We start from the raw sequence: 19,620 nt of genomic DNA on the forward strand, positions 1-19,620 counted from the left end.
TAGTTTTAAAAATAAAATTCTAAGAGAAAATGGATGGGAAAATTCCAACATTTTTTTCAAATAAATAAATGGCTATCTTGTGCAGTACTGTGCAAAAATGTTAGCAGGTATATTTTTTTCTGTAAATCGAGAACGTTTTCAGAAATAGTAGGATTAATAGCTTATTTTTACCAATTAAGAAAATGGATAGTAAATGAACAGAAGAGAAATCCAAATCAAATCAATATTTGGCATGATCACTCCTTGAGTTCAAAACTGCATCAGTTTTTACACACTTGTACTAAGGGATTTTGTAGGATTACAGTCAGCTGTATGATTAATCAATGATATCCAGCAGGTGCGAATGATCATCAATTTCATATGTAGTTAATGATTAATAAAATTAATCATTAACTATATGTGAAAGTTTATAATTAATGAAACACAGTCATTCATTGAAACGGAAACAGTTGTGTAAGAGGCTTAAAAGTGGGTGAGGAACAATCAAATTCTGCTACTAAGCTGAGGTTGTGGAACATAGTTTCCTGTCACAGGTCATACACCATGGCAAAACTGAGCACAGGAAAAGACACAATATCCATAGCAATAGACTTATATATCACTTCAAAGTGCTTTTACAACCCTGTAAGTGATTTACAGAGTCAGCACATTGTTTCAACAATCTGGGTCTTCATTTTACTGACCTCAGAAGGATGGAAGGCTGAGTCAGCCTTGATCCAATGAGATTCAAACTGCCAAATTGCAGGCAGTCAGCAGAAGTAGCCTGCAGTACTGCATTCTAACCACTGCGCCACCACGGCTCTTCATCGTTACTTCATAGTTACAACTCTTGCAGCATCCCCATGATCAGGTGATCAAAATTCAGATGCTTGTCAACTGGTTCATACTTATGATCTTTGCTGTGTCCCAAGATCATGTGGTCACCTTTTGCACACTTCTGACAAGCAAATTCAATGGGGAAGCCACATTCACGTTATAGCAAGGTTACAAACTTATCAACTTCAGGGCTTCACTTAACAATTGTCATGAGAAAAGTCATAAAATGGGGTAAAAGTCATTTAACAAATGTCTCTCTTAACAACAGAAATTTTGATCTCAATTGTGGTTATAAGTCAAGGACTACCTGTAGACAAGGAAAAACACAATTTTAGATTAATTAAAATGAAAGAAGAAGAATTAAAGTAATTCCAAGAACACAAAGTTATTTCAAGATAAATTATACTCCTATAATGATAGCTGTCCATGTTAACAGTAAGAAAAATGGTAGTAAAAATGAATTATGGAAAGAGAAAAAGAAACGGAATATGCAAATAAGCCAGGAAAATTGTTGACATTCAAACTGAGGAAAAAAAGAAGAGAAAAAATGTTATTAAAAGTAGAACCTGGATACACCCTAATAATAGAGAACTTAAAGATGTAAAAATAATTTATCAATATTATTTTAAATTATATAAAGGAGGAGTTTCTTAACAAAGGTTGATGAACCCTTGTTTGATCCAACGAGTTTAACCAGGTTTAGCCAATTAATATTTAATAAGTGGAATTATACAGGTAATCCTCAATTAATGTTCATTCTTTTAGCGACTGTTCAAAGTTATGACAGTGCTGAAAAAGTGACTTAAGACCAGTCTTCACATTTATGACTATCATAGCATAAGGGGCAGTTATGTGTTCAAAATTCAGGTGCTTGGAAACAGCATATATTTACGATAGTTGCAGAATCTAGGGAGGGAGGGAGAAGGGAAGACAAGGGAGTGGAAGGAGGGAGGAAGGAAGCAAGGAAGGTTTACTCTGCATTTGGATTTATTCCAGGTCTGTCTACAATTCCCCAAACTTGAGAAGTACAATCAATGTAATTTATTTGTACCTTTTCCTATTAAAATTGTAGCACTTTATAATTCCCTATAGATGTTTTGTATAATTACTAACATAGAGTTAGTGATCTCATTGTTTCCCACTTTCCACCACCACCATCATAACCATTCAATACTGCAGTGGTTCCTTACAAGAAAAGCAAATTTATATTAAAATAAGCTATTATCATTCACAATCTGATGAATTGGAAGAAGTCAATGTTCATGGATTTGATCAGTGGTTTGGAGTTAGCTTCAAGTTTTAGCTTTGAGAAATTGATTGAATAAGTTCAAAAATCAAGATGTGCTGGTTGGGGAAGGTGTTTTGAGTAACAATGGAAGAACTGATTGACTGTTCCTCAGACCAAGACTTTCATACAAGAGTGTCCTGCTTATAGCAACTGTATTAACAGTGCTGCCCTTTAGGGTGGGCAATGTTGCTTCCAGAAGTAATTGCATTTTCGATAGACTTTTTCAGCTTCCTCAACAGAATTATCAGTCTGGGGACTTCATCATGGCAGGAGTTATTTCATCATTGCTAATCCTATAACTTTCACAATACATCCCACTCTTGAAATGTTTGAAGATCACTTGTAAGAAAGTGTTTAGGTTTTATTGGGATCACTACTTATATGAGTCTTTTGTAGAATATTCTCATGGAGCAGACTCTAGTGGTGTTAGTTAGGAGAAGTGAACAATTCCATCACTGAGTTTTCTCAAATAAGTGTTTATGTTTTCTGCTGTGTGACTGATGTGATTCCTGCAAAAGTTTGCTAAAATGCTACTGAAGTTAGGGGGATTGCAATGAACAAAACTTGACTTGAGGCATCATTTCTATAGTACTGGCATGAATATCAATCATTTATTAGGGTCACAAACCAGCAGACAGAAGTGGTAGAGATATATTTTCTGCTTCCTCTAGTCCTAATATTTTCCTTTACTGGATGAAGACTGGGCATGGAACTCTATCAATAATATTGTTGCACTATGTTTACAGTGTGATACACTGGTGCACTATTCACAGCTTGGCTCATAGAATTACTATTCATAGGCATGCCATCTTGAGTTCCACTATGCTTAGAAACAGGTCCAAATATTGTTTTTGAACTGACAGATAATAGTTTGTTCTTGAGGCATCATGAGTCATTGTTGTTATTTTAATAATAATGTGCACTGAAGTTTAAAAATAGAACAATAAAAATATAATACAAACTAAGGAAAAAATAAAAAATAAAAAGTGTGCAGAGAAAAAAGAAGGGAAAGATAAATACACACAAACACACTCATACACATAGACAGTGTGTGAGTACATACATGTATAAGTTTGTGATTATGTGTTTGTATGCCTTTCTTCTTCATCAAGACAATTTCAGTTACCTATTGCTTTCTCTAAAACTTCAACCACAAAATCCCTTCAATCTTTAACAGATAATTGAAGTTGGAAGGGACCTTGTAGGTCATCTAGTCCAACCCCCACCCAAATGGGAGACCCTACACCATTTCTGACAAATGGCAATCCAATGTCTTCTTGAAAGTTTCAAGTGATGATGCTTCCACAACTTCCAAGGGCAAGCTGTTTTATTGGTTGATTGCTTTCATTGTCAGAAAGTTTCTCCTTATTTCCAGATTAAATCTCTCCTTGTTGAGTTTCAATCCATTATTCCTTGTCTCGCCTACAAGAGCTTTAGAAAATAGCTTGACCTCTTCCTCCCTGTGGCAGCCCCTCAAATATTGGAAGACTGCTATCATGTCTCCCCTGGTCCTTTTCTTCACTAGACAAGCCATGCCCTTTTCAGGTAACCGTTCTTCATATGTTTTAGTCTCCAGTCCCCTAATTATCCTGATTTCTCCTCTCTGCACTTTTTCTAGAGTCTCAACATCTTTTTTATAAGTTCTTGACTAAAACTGGATGCAGTACTCTAGATGTGGTCTTACTAAAACTTTATAGAGTGGTATTAGTACCTCACTTGATCTCGATTGTATGTTAATGCAATTTAGGATTGCATTTGCTTTTTTGGCTGCTGCTGCACACTGCTGGCTCCTATTTAGCTGGTTGTCCACTAAGACTCCAAGATCCCTCTCACAGTTACTGCTATTGAGCCTGGTTTCACCCAGTCTATATGTGTACTTTTGGTTTTTCTTGCCTAAGTGTAGGAGTTTACTTTTCTCTACATTGAATTTCATTTTGTTAGATACAGCCCAGTATCTATTGGGTATTAGCTACTCCTGCCAGCTTAGTATCACCTGCAAATTTAGTAAGTTCCCCTTCTATTCCCTCATCTATATCTCAGGAATAACACATCCCTTTTGTAAGTCCAAAGTAAGATAGTTGTCCAAGTAAACCTTTTGAATTGATATCCATACATCCAAGTCAATCTTCTGATTTATTATATGTGTGTGCCTTTTAGATGTTAAAATATCAGCTGGTTTCATTTGCAAGTCCTGTACAACATCTTTGTCAATATCATTCTTGTAGTTTGTCATTCTTGAATCTATGTCCAAAACAGCCTGGTTCTCCATTGTATCCTATTCTAACTCCTTTTTAAAATTCATTTTAGAGGTGATAGACATTTTTAAGAGAAAGCTTTGAGTATAAAGTAGAAAACAACTTCAACCAAAAAAACCCAAGAAAGTCCAGTTACCTCTTGAAAAAGCACCATTAGAGCAACCATGATGACTGAGAATCTCTACAGATTGAGTACAAATATTTTTCAATTCTTGCAGTTAAAATTTAAATTTAAAATTTTCTCCATTCTGTACTAGAAGGTCTTATCCTTTAATTTTAATCTGCTGTTCTTTCTGGTTGGTGCTAATAGTCAGCCTTCAATATCTCATTTAGCATGTTTTTCTCTAATCTACAACAATTTCCCATAGAAAGATTTCTTACACATAGATTCAATATCTTCATATATATGTAATAGAATCTTAAACAAGTCACAGGAAGGATTCTTATAATTATTTTCAAAAGTCTTATTTCCAATCAATCTGTCCCTTCAGTCTATTTATTTAATAATAATAATCTTTATTGTCATTGTACATCTATAAAACAAAATTGATTTTGCTTCTGCTGGTACCATCCATAACAAAAATACAATACAACATGAATAGTATAGAAAATGGTCCTTATACAAGTAATTAGGGAGAAACCAGTCATATGTTTCCATGTATGCATGGAGTGATTGTAGTTGTATTTAGGAATCTAGCAGCCCATGGATAAAAGCTGTTTTTTATTTTATTTTTTAAATATAGTTTATTAATTTTTACAATTAAAACCAGTCACAATACATACACAAATAAGCAAAAGAAAGAAAGAAAGAAAAAAAAAGAAAAGAGAAGAGGAAGAGAGGGAAAGGATTTTAAGAAAAGAAAGAAAGAAAGAGGTTACAGGATTAAAAGTATTCTTATTTTAACAGTTTGCAAGATCTTCTTTTGTTTTCATCACCTTAACTTGTGTCATATAACCACACCTGTTTTTAACTTATATCGCTACCTCGTTATTATGTATTGATACTTTTCTTTTATGCCTTATAATATATTATTTATCTTTGGTCAATCCAATTATACCAACAATTCCAGCTGTCATAGTATAGTGAAGTGTCTTTGTTTTTAGCGCCAAAGTCAATTTATCCATTTCTGCGCATTTTGAGATTTTTTCAATAATCATTTCTTCTGATGGAATTTGGTGTTGTTTCCAATGTTGAGCGAAGGCTAATCTGGCCGCTGTTAAAATGTGTATTGTTATGTATTTGGTTTTTTTGGAAATTTGCTTATCAAAAATCCCTAGTAGGAAGGACTCTGGTTTGTATTCGATCTGCTCTTTGGTGATTTCTTCCAACCAAGTTTTGATTTTCTTCCAATACTTTTGGGTTTCTGCACAGGACCACCACATATGGAAAAAGGTTCCTTCTTTTTCCTACACTTCCAACAATGCGGACTCATGTTGGGGTGCATCTTCGCTAACCTCGAAGGGGAGATGCCATCTATAAAACATTTTATAAAGATTTTCCTTGTATGCTGCCGATTTGGTAATCTTATTGTTTCTGCCCCAAACTTTCTCCCATTCCGCTAATGTGATGCTGCGCCCTACGTTCTTACTCCAAGCAATCATATTTCCTTTTTACGATTTCTTCTTCTAGTTCTGTTTCTAATAAGTAGTTATAAAATTTTGTTATGTTTTTTTATTTGATCCTAATAAAATTTTATCTAACTGTTGCAGTTTGTTATTAATTCGAATTCTTTTTTTGTCTTGTTTATATCTGCTTTGAATCTGAAGATAAACCCATTGATCAATTTTATGTCCTTGCTCTTGAAGATCCAGCCTCGGTTTCAAATTTCCTTGTAGGTCTAATAAGTCTTTGTATTTAATCATTTTGGTAAGCTCCAAATTGTTTGGGTGAATCATTGCCTCCATTGTTGAAATCCATACTGGTACTTTTGTATAATGTTTTTCCTTATTTTCCTCCAAATTGTTAATAGTGCGTCTCTAATTAAATGTCTATGGAAATATTTTTGACTGGTTTCCCTACGTCCCATAGAAAGGCGTGCCACCCCCTTTGTAAATCATGGCCTTCTAGAAATAGTATTCTTTTATTGGTTAAATTCACCCAATCCTTCAACCAAACTAATGAGGTGGCCATATGGTATAACTCCCAGTTTGGAAATGCTAACCCTCCCCTGCTCTTCATATCCTGCATTGCTTTTACATTTATTCTGGGTTTTTTCCCTTGCCAAATAAATTTCAGGGTTGTTCTATTGAGTTCTTCAAAAAACTTTTTATGTAATTTAATTGGGATCGTTTGGAATAAATACAAAAATTTAGGAGAATGTTCATTTTAATAGTAGCAATTCGGCCTAGTAGTGAAATTTGAAGTTTCCCCACGATTCTAAATCTTTCTTTACCTGATGTATCAGTTTATCATAATTGTTTTCTTTAAGTGTCTTACAGTGTGGGGTTAGCCAAATTCCTAAGTATTTCACTTTCTTTGTCACTTGTATCTGCATTATTTCTTCTAGTTCTATTTTCTGTTTTTCTGTTAGGTTTTTGGTCATTAATTTGGTTTTTTTTGTTTATTTTAAGTCCGCTACTGCTCCAAATTTCTCTAATTCACTCATCAATTTTGGTCCCCTGTCTTTTGGTTCTTCAAGGAAGAAAATCATGTAAATCATAAGCGCTTGCAATTTATATTCCTCTTTCTTAACTGTTAATCCCTTTATATCTGAATTCCGCCTAATTCGTGTTAATAATGTCTCTAATGCTAATATGAAGAGCAGGGGAGAGTGGGCAACCCTGTCTCACTCCTTTTTCTATCTTTATTGGGCAGGTGCATTCCCATTCACTATTATATTAGCTTGTTGTGTGTCATATATAGTTGTTATAATATTTTCAAATTTGGTACCCAGATTCAAATTATAAATTTTTGAAATAAAATTGCCAATTCAAATTATAAAGCTTTTTCTGCATCTAGAAACATGAGTGCTACTTGTCTCTCTGGGTGGGCTTCATAAAATTCTAGTACGTCTAATACTATTCTTAGATTATTCTTTATTTGCCTAGTTGGAAGGAATCCATTTTGATCTTCATGTATATACAAGTTTAGCAATCTTTTTAATCTGTTTGCTATAATAGAAGTGAATATTTTATAATCAGTATTTAAGAGTGAAATCGGCCTGTAATTGTTTATATATCTGGGATCTGTATCCTCCTTCGGGATCAGCGAGATCAGTGCCCCCTCCATGAGTCCGGCATCCTAGCTGCTAATAAAACGTCATTAAAAACTTCCACCATAAGTGGTCGATTTGATCTGCTATTGCCTTGTACAGCTCCCTGGGATCCCGTCTGGGCCCAGGGTTTTATTATTTTTCTGGCTCTCTATTGCTGATTTCAATTCCGATTCAGTAATGTCTTTATTTAATAGTTCAGCCATTTCTTCCCCAATTGCCTTATCCTTTACTTCATCTAGATAATTCCTTATTCTATCTTCACTGACATCCTCTCTTTTGTATAAATCTTCAAAGTATTTATGAATGATTTCTTTTTTCTGTTCTATTTCCTGGTATGTATCTCCTTTGCTATCTATTAACTGGTATATCAGTCTCTTCTCTTTCTTTTTTTCAATTTATAAGATAGCCATCTTCCTGGCTTGTTGGCATGTTCAAAATAGATTTGTCTAGTTAAGTTCAAATTCATAGTCATTTTCTCTTGATCAATTAAATTCAGTTTGTGTTTGACTATACTTATCTGATTTTGCAGTTTGGATTCTTTTGGGTTATTTTGTAGAAGGGTTTCTAGCTCCTTAATTCTCTGTTGTAATTTGTTTTGTTGGGAATATTTTTCCTTGTTTCTCTTAGCATTATAAGAGATTGTTGTGCCTCTTATAACCGCCTTCATCGTATCCCAGACATTTTGTTTCGTGGTTTCTCCGTTATCATTTTCTTTAATAAAAAAAATCAATTCCTCCTTTAATTTATTAATATATTCTTTCTCTCTTATTAATTGAGTGTTTAAGGTCCATCTTTTCTTTGGTTTTGCCCTGCCCTTCCATATTACCTGTATTGGATTATGGTCTGCCCATTCATTAGGCAAAATTTCCACTTCTTTTGTCTCATTTGCTATCTCTCCACTCATCCATGCCATATCAATCCGTGTCCATGTTTGGTGGGGATTTGAATAAAATGTAAATTGTCTTTTTCAGGATGTAATCTTCTCCATATATCTGTCAGATTTAGCTCTTTCATCATTTCCCTACAAATCTTGGGGAGCTCTCTCTTCCCCTTTTTATTCTTCCCGGCATTACTGTGATCCTTTTGGAAATCAGCAATGGAGTTGAAGTCCCCTACCATACAAATATTTCTTTTTTGCAATTCAACCAATTTTCCATATAGGTGTTTAAAAAACTCTTTTTGGTCTCCATTTGGGGCATATATTACTACTAAAAGAATTGGAATATCATTAATCCAGATCTGCAAACCCAGAGTCCTTCCTTCTAAGTCCGACCATATTAGCTCAGATTTCAAATCCTCTTTCACATATACTGCGATTCCCTTCTTTTTCTCCTCATCTGCTGGTGTGGTAAATAATTTTCCTAATTTCGGGCATTCTAAATATTTTCATCCTTCTTCTTTATATGGGTTTCTTGCAGGCACGTTATATCTGCATTATGTTTAATTAATTTAGATAATATCCTTTTTCTCTTAATTGTTGAATTTAAACCATTTATGTTTATTGATAGTAATTTTTTTCTTCTCCCATCTATTTAGTTTTGTTTTGCTCTTTGTCGTGTAACAATTCCTCTCTCTTCTTGCGCTTGTATTGATGTAGTTCCTTCTGTCTTTTGTTGTGGATAGGTATTTTCTTGGTTTCCTACCGTTCCAGTTCTATTTTTATGTCCACTGTATTCTTCTTGAAACTTTGTGTCCAATTTCTCCCTACTACTTTGCTCCTGTGGGCCCACCATCCGTTAAGTAAAAATCCTGGGCTTTTTCCATAGTATCTATTTTGATTTTCCTCTCTTTCCACGACACTAACATTCCTTCTGGAATAAGCCATTTAAATGTGATTCTTTTTTTATTTAAATATGCTGCCAGAAATTTATAGTCACGCCTTTGTTCCCTTATTCTCCTCGGTATCTGTTTAAGAATCACAATTTCTTTCTCTTTGTAGGTTATAGTTTTATCTCTTGAGGTTCTATATATCATGTCTCGAACACATCTTCTAGTGAATCGTATATGTACTTCCCTAGAACAATTGTGGCATCTTGCATAATTTGTATTGACCCGGTAGACTTCATCAAACTCTTTTTGAATTTCATCTTTATCCATCTTCAATAAACCGGCCAGTATTTCTGCCATCAAGTATTCCAGGTCTTCTTCTTTTGATTCTGTCACATTTTGGAATCTTAGGTAAGTTGCTGCCTTGTCCATTTCTAGGAGGACAAGGGAGTCCTCCATTTCTTTGCTCATGCTTTTGAGATCTTCATCCAATCTTTCTAATTCCCTTTCTGTTCGTTTGGTTCTTTTCTCTACTTCTTTTATTATAACTTCGTTTTCTCCAAGGCCTGCTGCAACACCCCACTTTATCCTCTACTTTGGAAATGTCCGCTTTCATTTCTGTCTTTAGTTTCCCCATTTCTTCCTTCAATTCATTGATATCTGCCCTTGTTTCACTGTGGTTTTTAATCATTGTTTCTTGCAATCTTGTCAATGAGTCCTGTAAAGTTAGGAACATTGCTTGGATATTCGCATTCGAGATGCTAGTTGACTTCTCTGTTGGTAGTGTTTCCTCTATTGTTTTTTGTGCCATGGGTGAAGTTGTTGTCAAAGTAGTCATTATTGTGGGATTAACCTTCCTACCAGATTTCAAAGCAGTGGTAGTTGTAGTAGTCATTTCCTTTAAAATTTGTTTTTGTTGTTGTACAATATTGAATATATTATTCCAAATTGGCATTCAGTATTCTTAGTTCTGTAACTAAAATTGACCAAGATCTATCAACCTATTAGGTAGCTATATTCTTGACTAATTAGTAAAGTGTATATATTTTTCTCTAGTTTAACTTCAATATAAAGTAACCTTAACTATAAAATATATTACATTCACAGATAAACCCACACAAAGAAATATAATATTGGTCTAGAGAGCTCTAAGCTTATTAAGTAACTAATGCTTAATATTCTTACTGTCTCCCCTATATTCCCATTCAAATTATAACAATCTCTATTAATAATAACTTAACTAAATTAATCCAATATTTTAACACTCTAATATTTCATTACTAAATGTACATATTTATCAAGAGGAAATCAGAGGGAAAAAAAAAAAAGCAAGCATATTTCAACATAGCATACCATCAACAAGTAAGAAAGAAGAGAGGCTATTTTAGTAAGTATGTACACACAGAAAAGGGTTGAGGAAAAGAAAAAGAAAATTCCAAAGACAAGAGTTTTTGTTTCCGCTTTTCACTTTGGAAGCTTCCACTTCTAGCACACGGAAATGGCAAATGAAGATTTGCTGAGTAACAGCTGCCAGTAAGCAATATTCCCACTCGTTTCAGCGTTCTGGATACTGCCTATGGCGTTGCTCTGTCTTTCCCCGATCGGAAACTTCGTTCTGCTTCTGGATCCAATTTAATAGCTTCAATCCAAATGTTAGTGATAATAGAGTCTTCAGACTTCCAAAATTCTCTTTACTTCTTTTTTATTTCCGACTCTCTTCTGCCTGCCAAGCTCTTTCACATTCACTAAACCAATTCTTTTGTAGCCGCTTCGTCTTGGAGCTCACAGCTGGCATTCACACAGTATTTAACAGCCTGAAATCAGTCTATTGTCAGTCAAATATCTTCTCTGCCACGACTCTCTTTCCCCCGAGCTTGCAAACTTTCACTCACTTTTTCTTCCCATCGGTGGCAGTCCGGACTTGAGCCTCCATTGTTAGGAGGCTGTTCTTGATCGTTGGGCTCTGGAGGGCTTCCTCTTCATTACAGGGGGTTGCTTTCCCCACACTGCAGCCCGAGTTCCCCACACCGGCACGGGTCTCTCCAAGACTCGAGCACCCCGAAAGATCGCACCAAACTCAAGAAAAGGGAGGCTAGAATCACGAGCAGATTTCTGCCCCTCTGACCGTTCTTGCCTTGCCACCGGAAGCTCATAAAAGCTGTTTTTAAACCTGTTTGTCCAGCTGGCTATACTTCTGTGCAGATGTGGTATTCAGCAGGTACTGACCAGTTCTGGAGAACCAGTAGCAGAAATTTTGAGTAGTTTGGAGAACCGGCAAATACCTCTGACTAATTGAATGGGAATTATACCCTGTGCTTTTGAAGATTCTTAATATCTGAAAAGGAATTTACAAGCCATTTCCAAAAGTGATTAAAAGAGGAAGTGGGTAAACCCAGTGCTTATTTGAAGGCTCCAAATTACAGCTTGGGCAAATTGACTCTCCTGTCATCGGTAACTGTAAAATCTGTTAGTGACTGTTGTTTTATCATTTTGTCATGGACAGCATATAAATGGATCACTATGGGCAATCCCAGGTTCTCCTCTTTATCCAGAGAGGAATTTTAAGATGGTGATCTGTTTAGCAGATCCTAGTTTAGCTATGGTCATCAGTGCTCCTTAAAGAAAATCCATCTTCAGTCCATCACTATTTCCTTGGAAGTCCCATGAAAAGTTATTCCCACTTTTCATGGAAATTTCAGATGCTAGTTGAAACTGCTGCCTTCAAATTTATAGTGGAAACCTTTTCTTAGTGACAGAATCTCCTTCCACAATGTTCTAGAAAGACACTAATGAGTGTACTATTCTCATATATTTTCCACTGTTATAAAAATGTTTTTATTTCACTATAATTCCCATGGGCTTATGTAATAACAGGCAAATACTTGCTGAATTGTACTGTTTATTTTTCTTTAGTAGCAGCACTGTGAATTAGAGAAACATAATTAGCATTGCAGGATATTTGTTCAGATCTACCAACAGATCCTAGCCTTGGAATTTGCTATAATGGAGATCAATGAAAATGCTAAGATCTTACCAAATATTACCCTGGGTTTTCATATCACAGATAGCAACTTCATTGCAAGGGGAGCCTATCTGGCTTCAATGGTCATTCTGTTCAATAAAGACAGGTTGATTCCTAATTACAAGTGTGGCAAGGAAATGGATGCAGTGGCAGTTATTGGTGGACCAGTTCCTGATGTCTCTATTTTCATGGGCAGAATTCTGAGCACTTTCAAGATTCCTCAGGTAAGGGGGATGTCTTGATGCATGGGTATTCAGTTACCTACTTCCACCTCCACCATCTGCATCTCCATCTTTTTCTATCAAGAGAGATAAAGCTTTGTTCACTTTCACTCACTTTGACCAACTTTCATTGTCTTCTTAATATATTTTTACATAATCCTTAATCTCTCCAGTTTGCATATGGCTCATCACCAGTGCTGAAGGAAAAAACCCAAGTTTTCTTCCATCAAATGTTTCCAAATGGGAATTACCAATATAAAGGGATCTTGCAATTGCTGTTGCATTTTGGATGGACATGGATTGGCATTATTTTTCTAAATTATGAAAATGGAGAAAGATTACTATGGAATGTGCTCCCTATGTTTTCCCAGAGTGGGATTTGCTTTGAGTTCATACAAGAATTGCCTGCAATAGATTTCACAAGTGGTTTTGAAAGAATTATAGAATGATTTTTTGAAACATACCAAGTTGTGATCAATGGTACAGTAAATGTTTTTCTTTTCATGGAGAAATTCAGACCATTTGGATTTTGAGACTGTTCCCACTGGCTTCAAATTTTGCAGAGTTGTCAAAGATGGAAAGGGGGATAGTCTGGATCATGGCAGCCCAGGCAGAGTTCACTTCTGTTCCCTTTCAAAGATATATAGTACATTGGTGTCCTCCATGGGGCTTTCTCTCTTGCATTTCATTCAAAGGAGATGGTGGGCTTTCAGAGATTTCTTCAGAAGAGAAAACCTATCTTAGAAACAGCAAATGGATTTATCAGAGGATTCTGGAAGGAAGTATTTCTTTGTTCTATCCCTGATTCCTTTACAGGTGGGACAGCTGAAAAAAACTGCAGTGGGGAAGAGAAGCTGGAGTCTCTTCCTCATTCTGTGTTTGAAATGAGCATGACAGGTCATAGCTACAGTGTCTACAATGCCATCTATATTGTGGCACATGCATTTCATGACATGCAGTCCTCCGATTCAAAGGTTCAAAATCAGAACCCTCATAATAACCAACTGTGGCAGGTAATATCTTAAAATCCCTACACATAATGTCACTGCACCTTAGTCAAGCTCAGCTCTCTTCATAATATGATGAAGCCAAGAAGGAAAATAAATGTTTGTTCTTGGGTAATGAGTCTTTAGGTGCAATGAATTCAAATCCCAGTTTGAGGGACTTCAAATCTTAACAGGAGTTTAAAACCCAATAAAAAGTTAGAACATACAGTATCTAAGATACAACCAAAAAAGGCTATATATGCCTCCCAAGTTTTATTTATATTTTATTTTTTAAATTTTTGCTATATATAGAAAGAGCAAAAGTTTCAATGTCTATCTAAACAACATGTTGTCAGGTTGCAGTTCATTTGAGCAATAATCATAATAAAATTTAATAGTAATAGTCATACAATAAGAATGTTTTTTTCATCATATTAAGTCTTGTTAATTATTGATACTAATTAATATTAATAATAAACACATCATAATAAGCCCTCATAGTAAAGTTAATAATTCTCTTATAATTTTAAACATTCTAACTTCTGTTAGTTAACCATTGATAAAATGAATCACATGTTTCAAAATATTCCGTATCTTCCTTCTCTTTAATTTCAAGTGTTAATCTATCAATTTCTGCACCTTCTAGTGGTTTTTGTTTTTAATTATCTCCTCTTCTGTAGGGATCTCCACAGTTTTCCAATGTTGTGCAAATGCCATTTGTTTGACCATTCTGATACACAGTCAAGACCTTTTTGAAGGGTAGCAGTATTGTCTGTGGTGTTGAACAGCTTTACATCATCGGTGAAGTGAATACAGTTGCTCTTAATGTGATGACAGAGGTCATTTATATAGAGTATGAAGAGAGGATCCTAGAACACTGCCTTGGGGGACACCACTACTGACAGGTACAGAATTTGATAGGACACTCCCAAATTTGACCATTTGTTGTCTGTTTGACAGGAATGCTTATATCCAGTTATGCAGTTTTCCAGAGATAGTATAAGATTTTAGTTTTAGGAATAGTTTGTCATGTACCACTGAATCAAAGGCTTCACAGAAGTCTATGTAGACTGCATCTATTGTTTTGCCCTGATCATGTTGTGTAGTCCATATGTTTTTGCAGTGTAAGAGTTGCAGATTACAGGATAGTTTTTTTCTGAAACCAAATTGTTTATTAGAGAGTAGGTTGTTTGTCTTTAAGTAGAGGATAATGGATTGGTTAATAATTGATTCCATGACTTTACAGGTGATGCAGTATAAAGAGATTGGTCTGTAATTTACAACTAGGCTGGGGTCTCCCTTTTTGAAGATGGGGATGACCATGGCTTGTGACCATAGGTTAGGCAAAGAGCTGGTCCTGAAAGATTTTTCAAAGATTATGCTTAGAGGTTCGGATATGGCTTTTTAAAGAAGTAGGCACATATTCCTTCTGGTCCAATAGATAGAGATGGTTTTAGATTGCATAGTGCTGTTTCAACATTGTCTTCTGTAAAATTGATATGTATTAGATCATTGTAGTTATCTGTGGTTCGGCTAGGAAATACTGGGCATGATCCATTGCTGTTTACGAATACTGAGCCAAAGTATCCCCTCTTCCCCCACTCCCCACTGTTGCCACCTGTCTGCAAAGCTAGAAAGGTTAAGAACCATTGTTTTAAAGACCCTCATGTTCTAGATATCAATGGATATTTTTCTTTCTCTGCCCTGTCTTTTCATTCATATTTGAAGTACAACAATTGATCAGTTTAGGGTCAAATTCCATTTGAGCAATTTTGAAGCTAACATGTATATTTCTGCAACTAGCAAGACAGAGAACAAAAATGTATGGAATAGCTGAATTATGTAGTGACAATATTTGGAGTTGATTAATATGTAGGAAGACCTGGCCTGACAAACAGAGGTAAAGAACAGCTGGTATGGTTTTAGAGAGAACAAGTTATATTTTAATATGCCATCTAGGTGTTGGGGTGTGGAAGATATCAATAAAAGATCATCCAAGGTATATAATGTGGTCCAATGTTTAGGATATTGAGTATCAGGAACTGATTATTTGAACCAGATAAACCTATATTTTACAACAGTATTATAGAGCAATTAATAAATTCATTCATTCATCCAACTGTGATGACCCGAGCCATGGCACAAAGGCAACCCAGTCAGATAATAAGTAGACATTGCCCCCAATGTCCTGGTTACCTTCTGGTCTGAAAAATATCTCTCCCTGGAACTTGCAACTGCCACAGATATTCCAATCCAAAATGGTGTAAAACTTTATAAATCTAACAAAGTAAGATAAGTGCCTTCATTGTCCACTTGGGAAGGTCTCACAGCAACAGGGTAAGAGGTGTCATAGAACTTTGCTGACTTGGCTGTTTGTGCTTTACTTAATATTTTGATTATGATTCTTCAGTGTTGTGTAGTAGACCAATTGCAGATATCTTCCAGTTTCATTAGATTACAACATCACAAATACCATGCAGACTGTGAATTTTGAGAGTTGGAGTCCCAAATACCAAGGAAGGCTCTGCAGATCAACTGGGTAGTGGAAGTTGATTAAGTATAAAATAATAAAGAATTAGATGAACTGTGTTATATGAAATCCAAAGAAGAATCAAGTGTGTGTGTATTTATCATACTTAAAGACTGACCCTTTTCCTTATAAACTGATTCTCCAAGGAATAACATAGTACTCCCTCATTTGATTAAATAGAGTACTGTTGCTAACATATATTTGCAATGGTTTTCTATTTATTTAATATGCTTTACCTTAAATTGTTCAATGACTGAAGTAAGGAAGAAATGAAAGACATATTTTCCAATAGTTTGCTTTTTAGTTATTTCTAATAAAAAATTAAACTCTCTTTATCAATCTAGTTTAACTCCTCATGATATCATAGATACATGCCTAAGTTTTTGTGACAGTGATTTGAAAGAGACGCATTGAGAAGATCCAAGAAGCAAGGTAAATTGATTGACATGGATTCAAACAGCTAGACAGATATATTTGTTCTTTTGTTCCCCAGACTCAGATTATTGTTCCCAATGTCCAGAAAGTTCCTATGCAAACCACAACCAGGATTCCGGTATCCCTAAAGACATACACTTCTTGTCATATGAAGAACCTCTAGGGATTGTTTTAGCTATGCTTGCTGTCTCCTTTTCTTTCATCACAACTTGGATACTTTGGGTCTTCATTAAGCACCAAGATACTCTAATTGTCAAGGCTAACAATCAAAACATCATCTACTTGCTCCTTGCTTCCCTGCTACTCTCCTTCCTTTGTGTTTCTCTATTTATTGGTCATCCCAACCAAATGATCTGTCTCTTTCAACAACCTGCTTTTGCTATCATCTTCTCCATGGCAGTCACTTGTGTGTTGGCCAAAACTGTCACTGTAGTGTTAGCTTTTATGGCCACCAAGCCTGGAACAAGGATGAAAAAATGGATGGAAAGAAATGTGGCAAACTCCATTGTTTTTTCTGGTTCCTTGAGCCAAGCCATCATTTGCACTGTTTGGCTGACAACCTCTCCTCCATTTCTCCATTTTGACCTACACTCCCTGTCTGAGGAAATCATCTTAGAATGCAATGAAGGCTCCACTATAATGTTTTACTGTGTCCTGGGATTCATGGGATTGTTAGCCACAATCAATTTGACGGTGGCTTTTCTTTCCAGGAAATTACGTAACAGTTTCAATGAAGCCAAATTGATTACTTTCAGCATGTTGTTTTTTTGCAGTGTTTGGTTGTCCTTTGTTCCAAGTTACCTGAGCACTAAAGGAAAATATATGGTGGCTGTGGAGATCTTCTCCATCTTGGCCTCTTGTTTCGGGTTACTGAGTTTGATCTTTTCCCCCAAATGCTGTATTATTTTGATGAGGCCAGAATTGAATTCTAAGAAGCAACTCTTAAAGGGCAAACATTAAAATGTCAAGATTAATAACCCTCCTGAAGGCGATATATGTGGTTAAATCCCATTCCAAGAAAGACACAATGAAACAATTTTTTCCTAAGGCTGTTAACCCACAAGTGCTTTTTCAAGAGGCAACTAGGCTTTCTGTTTTTTCTTTGAAGACATTTCACTTCTCATACAAGAAACTTCCTTTGGGACAACCATGACCTGGATGACTGAGAATTTCCATAGACATAAAGCTATTAATAAATACCTGGACTCATAAAACTGACCTCAGACAATATATTAAGGTTATTCTTTCCTCCACTCTGTTTCTTTCCACCTTTTAAATTAAATCCCAACAAAAGAGATTTGAGGGTTGATGCATTCACATTCATTTAAGATTATAGGTGAAGAGTATAATACACATTGGACATTCAAAATAATGTTATATATCTCTTCAATGGTACTTTTACACTCTGACAATGTTAGCAGAGGCTAACAAAAGCTAAGTGGATAATACAGTTTAAGTTCCAAAGGTCATACATACATACATACATACAATTACCTAACACACCTAAATAGCACCCCCCAAAAAAATCTTTGTCTGTAGGCAGGTACAAGGTGAATCATACAGTGGTCAGAGTGTCCTACAGCTGCTCGTGGTAAAGATCTATATGCAACTTTTACTGTTGTGTAGCAGTGGTGTAAATTATTTTTGCATCCAGTGGGACAATTTACATGCTGGAAATATTTTGGGAGCTCTTTATTTAAATTTGCTTGATTCCCCTAAAATGATGGGAAGGGAATCTGGGTGTTTGGCTTCAGCCTCCATAATTTGATCAGCAAGAGTTCATAATACCTTGTTTACACAGGCTTGTGGAGAAACATACACAGCTATTAGGAGAAATGAGGAGAACTCACGTAGAGAGTAAAATAGCTTGCAGTTGATATGTAAAGACTCTAAGTTTTCATCACAGAATTTATATATTATAGTTATATCCTGAGACCAGCTGTTGTTGATATATAAACATAATCCTCTACCCTTTGTTTTACCTGATGTCTCTTCAGTTCTGTCTGATCTAAATGTCTGAAATCCTGGGGTGTATATTGTGTTGTCCCCATGAATTTGTGGATTAAGCCAGTATTCAGTAAAACAAAGAACTGCAGAATTATAGAAATCAGAATTCCATCTGTTTAAGAGATGTATTTCACCCATCTTGTTAGCAAGTGAGTGTAAATTAGTCAGAAAGATTGAAGGGAGAGGAGTTTTTTCCCCCTATTCCTCAGTCTGTTTAAAATTCCCACTTGTTTATCTTGTCTCCTTTTTCGGTGCTGCTGCTTTCCTCCTTTGTTTGTTGTAATCCATAACATGGGGGAATTAGTTAGAATCTTCTCTGTGTTTGCAAAGACCAGGGTGGGTGGGTGTTGAGGAATCAGAAAGCTGCTCATTAAGGAAACATTGCCTAGATTCTTAGCAGTCTTGTGAGTATGAAATCTATAGTGAATTGCAGATAATAATAAAGAATAAACAAACCATTAGAGAGCATTTCACTGAGGCAGCCATCGTTGGCACCATCTTGGATCAAGGCTTAACACTTGTTGGAGTGTCAGAGATAGTTGAGCCAAGGTACACAAAATCATGGACAACCTCCAGTTCTTGTGTCGAGATTGTAATACAGTGAGGTGTATTCCAGTCCTGACCCATGACTTGTGTTTTTTTTCAGGCTGATTGTTAATCCAAAATCTTGGTAGGCCTTGCTAAAATGATCCATAAATTGTTGAAGGTCTTTGGCAGAGTGAGCAGTAACTGCGGCATTGTCAGCAAAGATAAAATCCTGCAAGCATGTCCGCTGGACTTTGATCTTTGCTTTCAATCTAGAGAGATTAAAGAGTTTTCCGTCTGATCTAGTGCAGAGATAAATACCACTATTGCAGTTCCAAAAGTGTGTTTCAGCATGACACCAAAAAAAGATCCTGAATAGAGTTGGTGCGAGGACACAGCCCTGCTTCACTCCACTTTGAATATGATGTTATGGAATCTGATGTTAAGCCATCAAAGACTACCATGCCCTTCATTTCCTCATGAAAGGACCTGATGATGTTAAGGAGCTGAGGTGGACATCCAATCTTGGGAACGATTTTATAAAGGCTGTCTC

The 19,620-nt window shown here is 35.7% G+C and overlaps 1 protein-coding gene across 1 annotated transcript in view; it reads left to right on the forward strand.

Moving 5' to 3' along the window:
* The first annotated feature begins 12,344 nt into the window (after window positions 1-12,344).
* LOC113453570 (vomeronasal type-2 receptor 26-like) overlaps window positions 12,345-19,620 on the forward strand; it is a 47,908-nt gene continuing 40,632 nt past the window's right edge. The window contains exons 1-2 of the mRNA XM_087916147.1: window positions 12,345-12,587; window positions 16,594-16,653. Coding sequence (XP_087772273.1) covers window positions 12,345-12,587; window positions 16,594-16,653 — 303 coding nt within the window. The remainder of the gene's footprint in view (window positions 12,588-16,593; window positions 16,654-19,620) is intronic.

The sequence above is a fragment of the Pseudonaja textilis genome, chromosome Z, assembly GCF_049901715.1.
Source record: "Pseudonaja textilis isolate UNSWEBS1 chromosome Z, rPseTex1.2, whole genome shotgun sequence".
In the NCBI taxonomy this organism is placed as follows: Eukaryota; Metazoa; Chordata; class Lepidosauria; order Squamata; family Elapidae; genus Pseudonaja; species Pseudonaja textilis.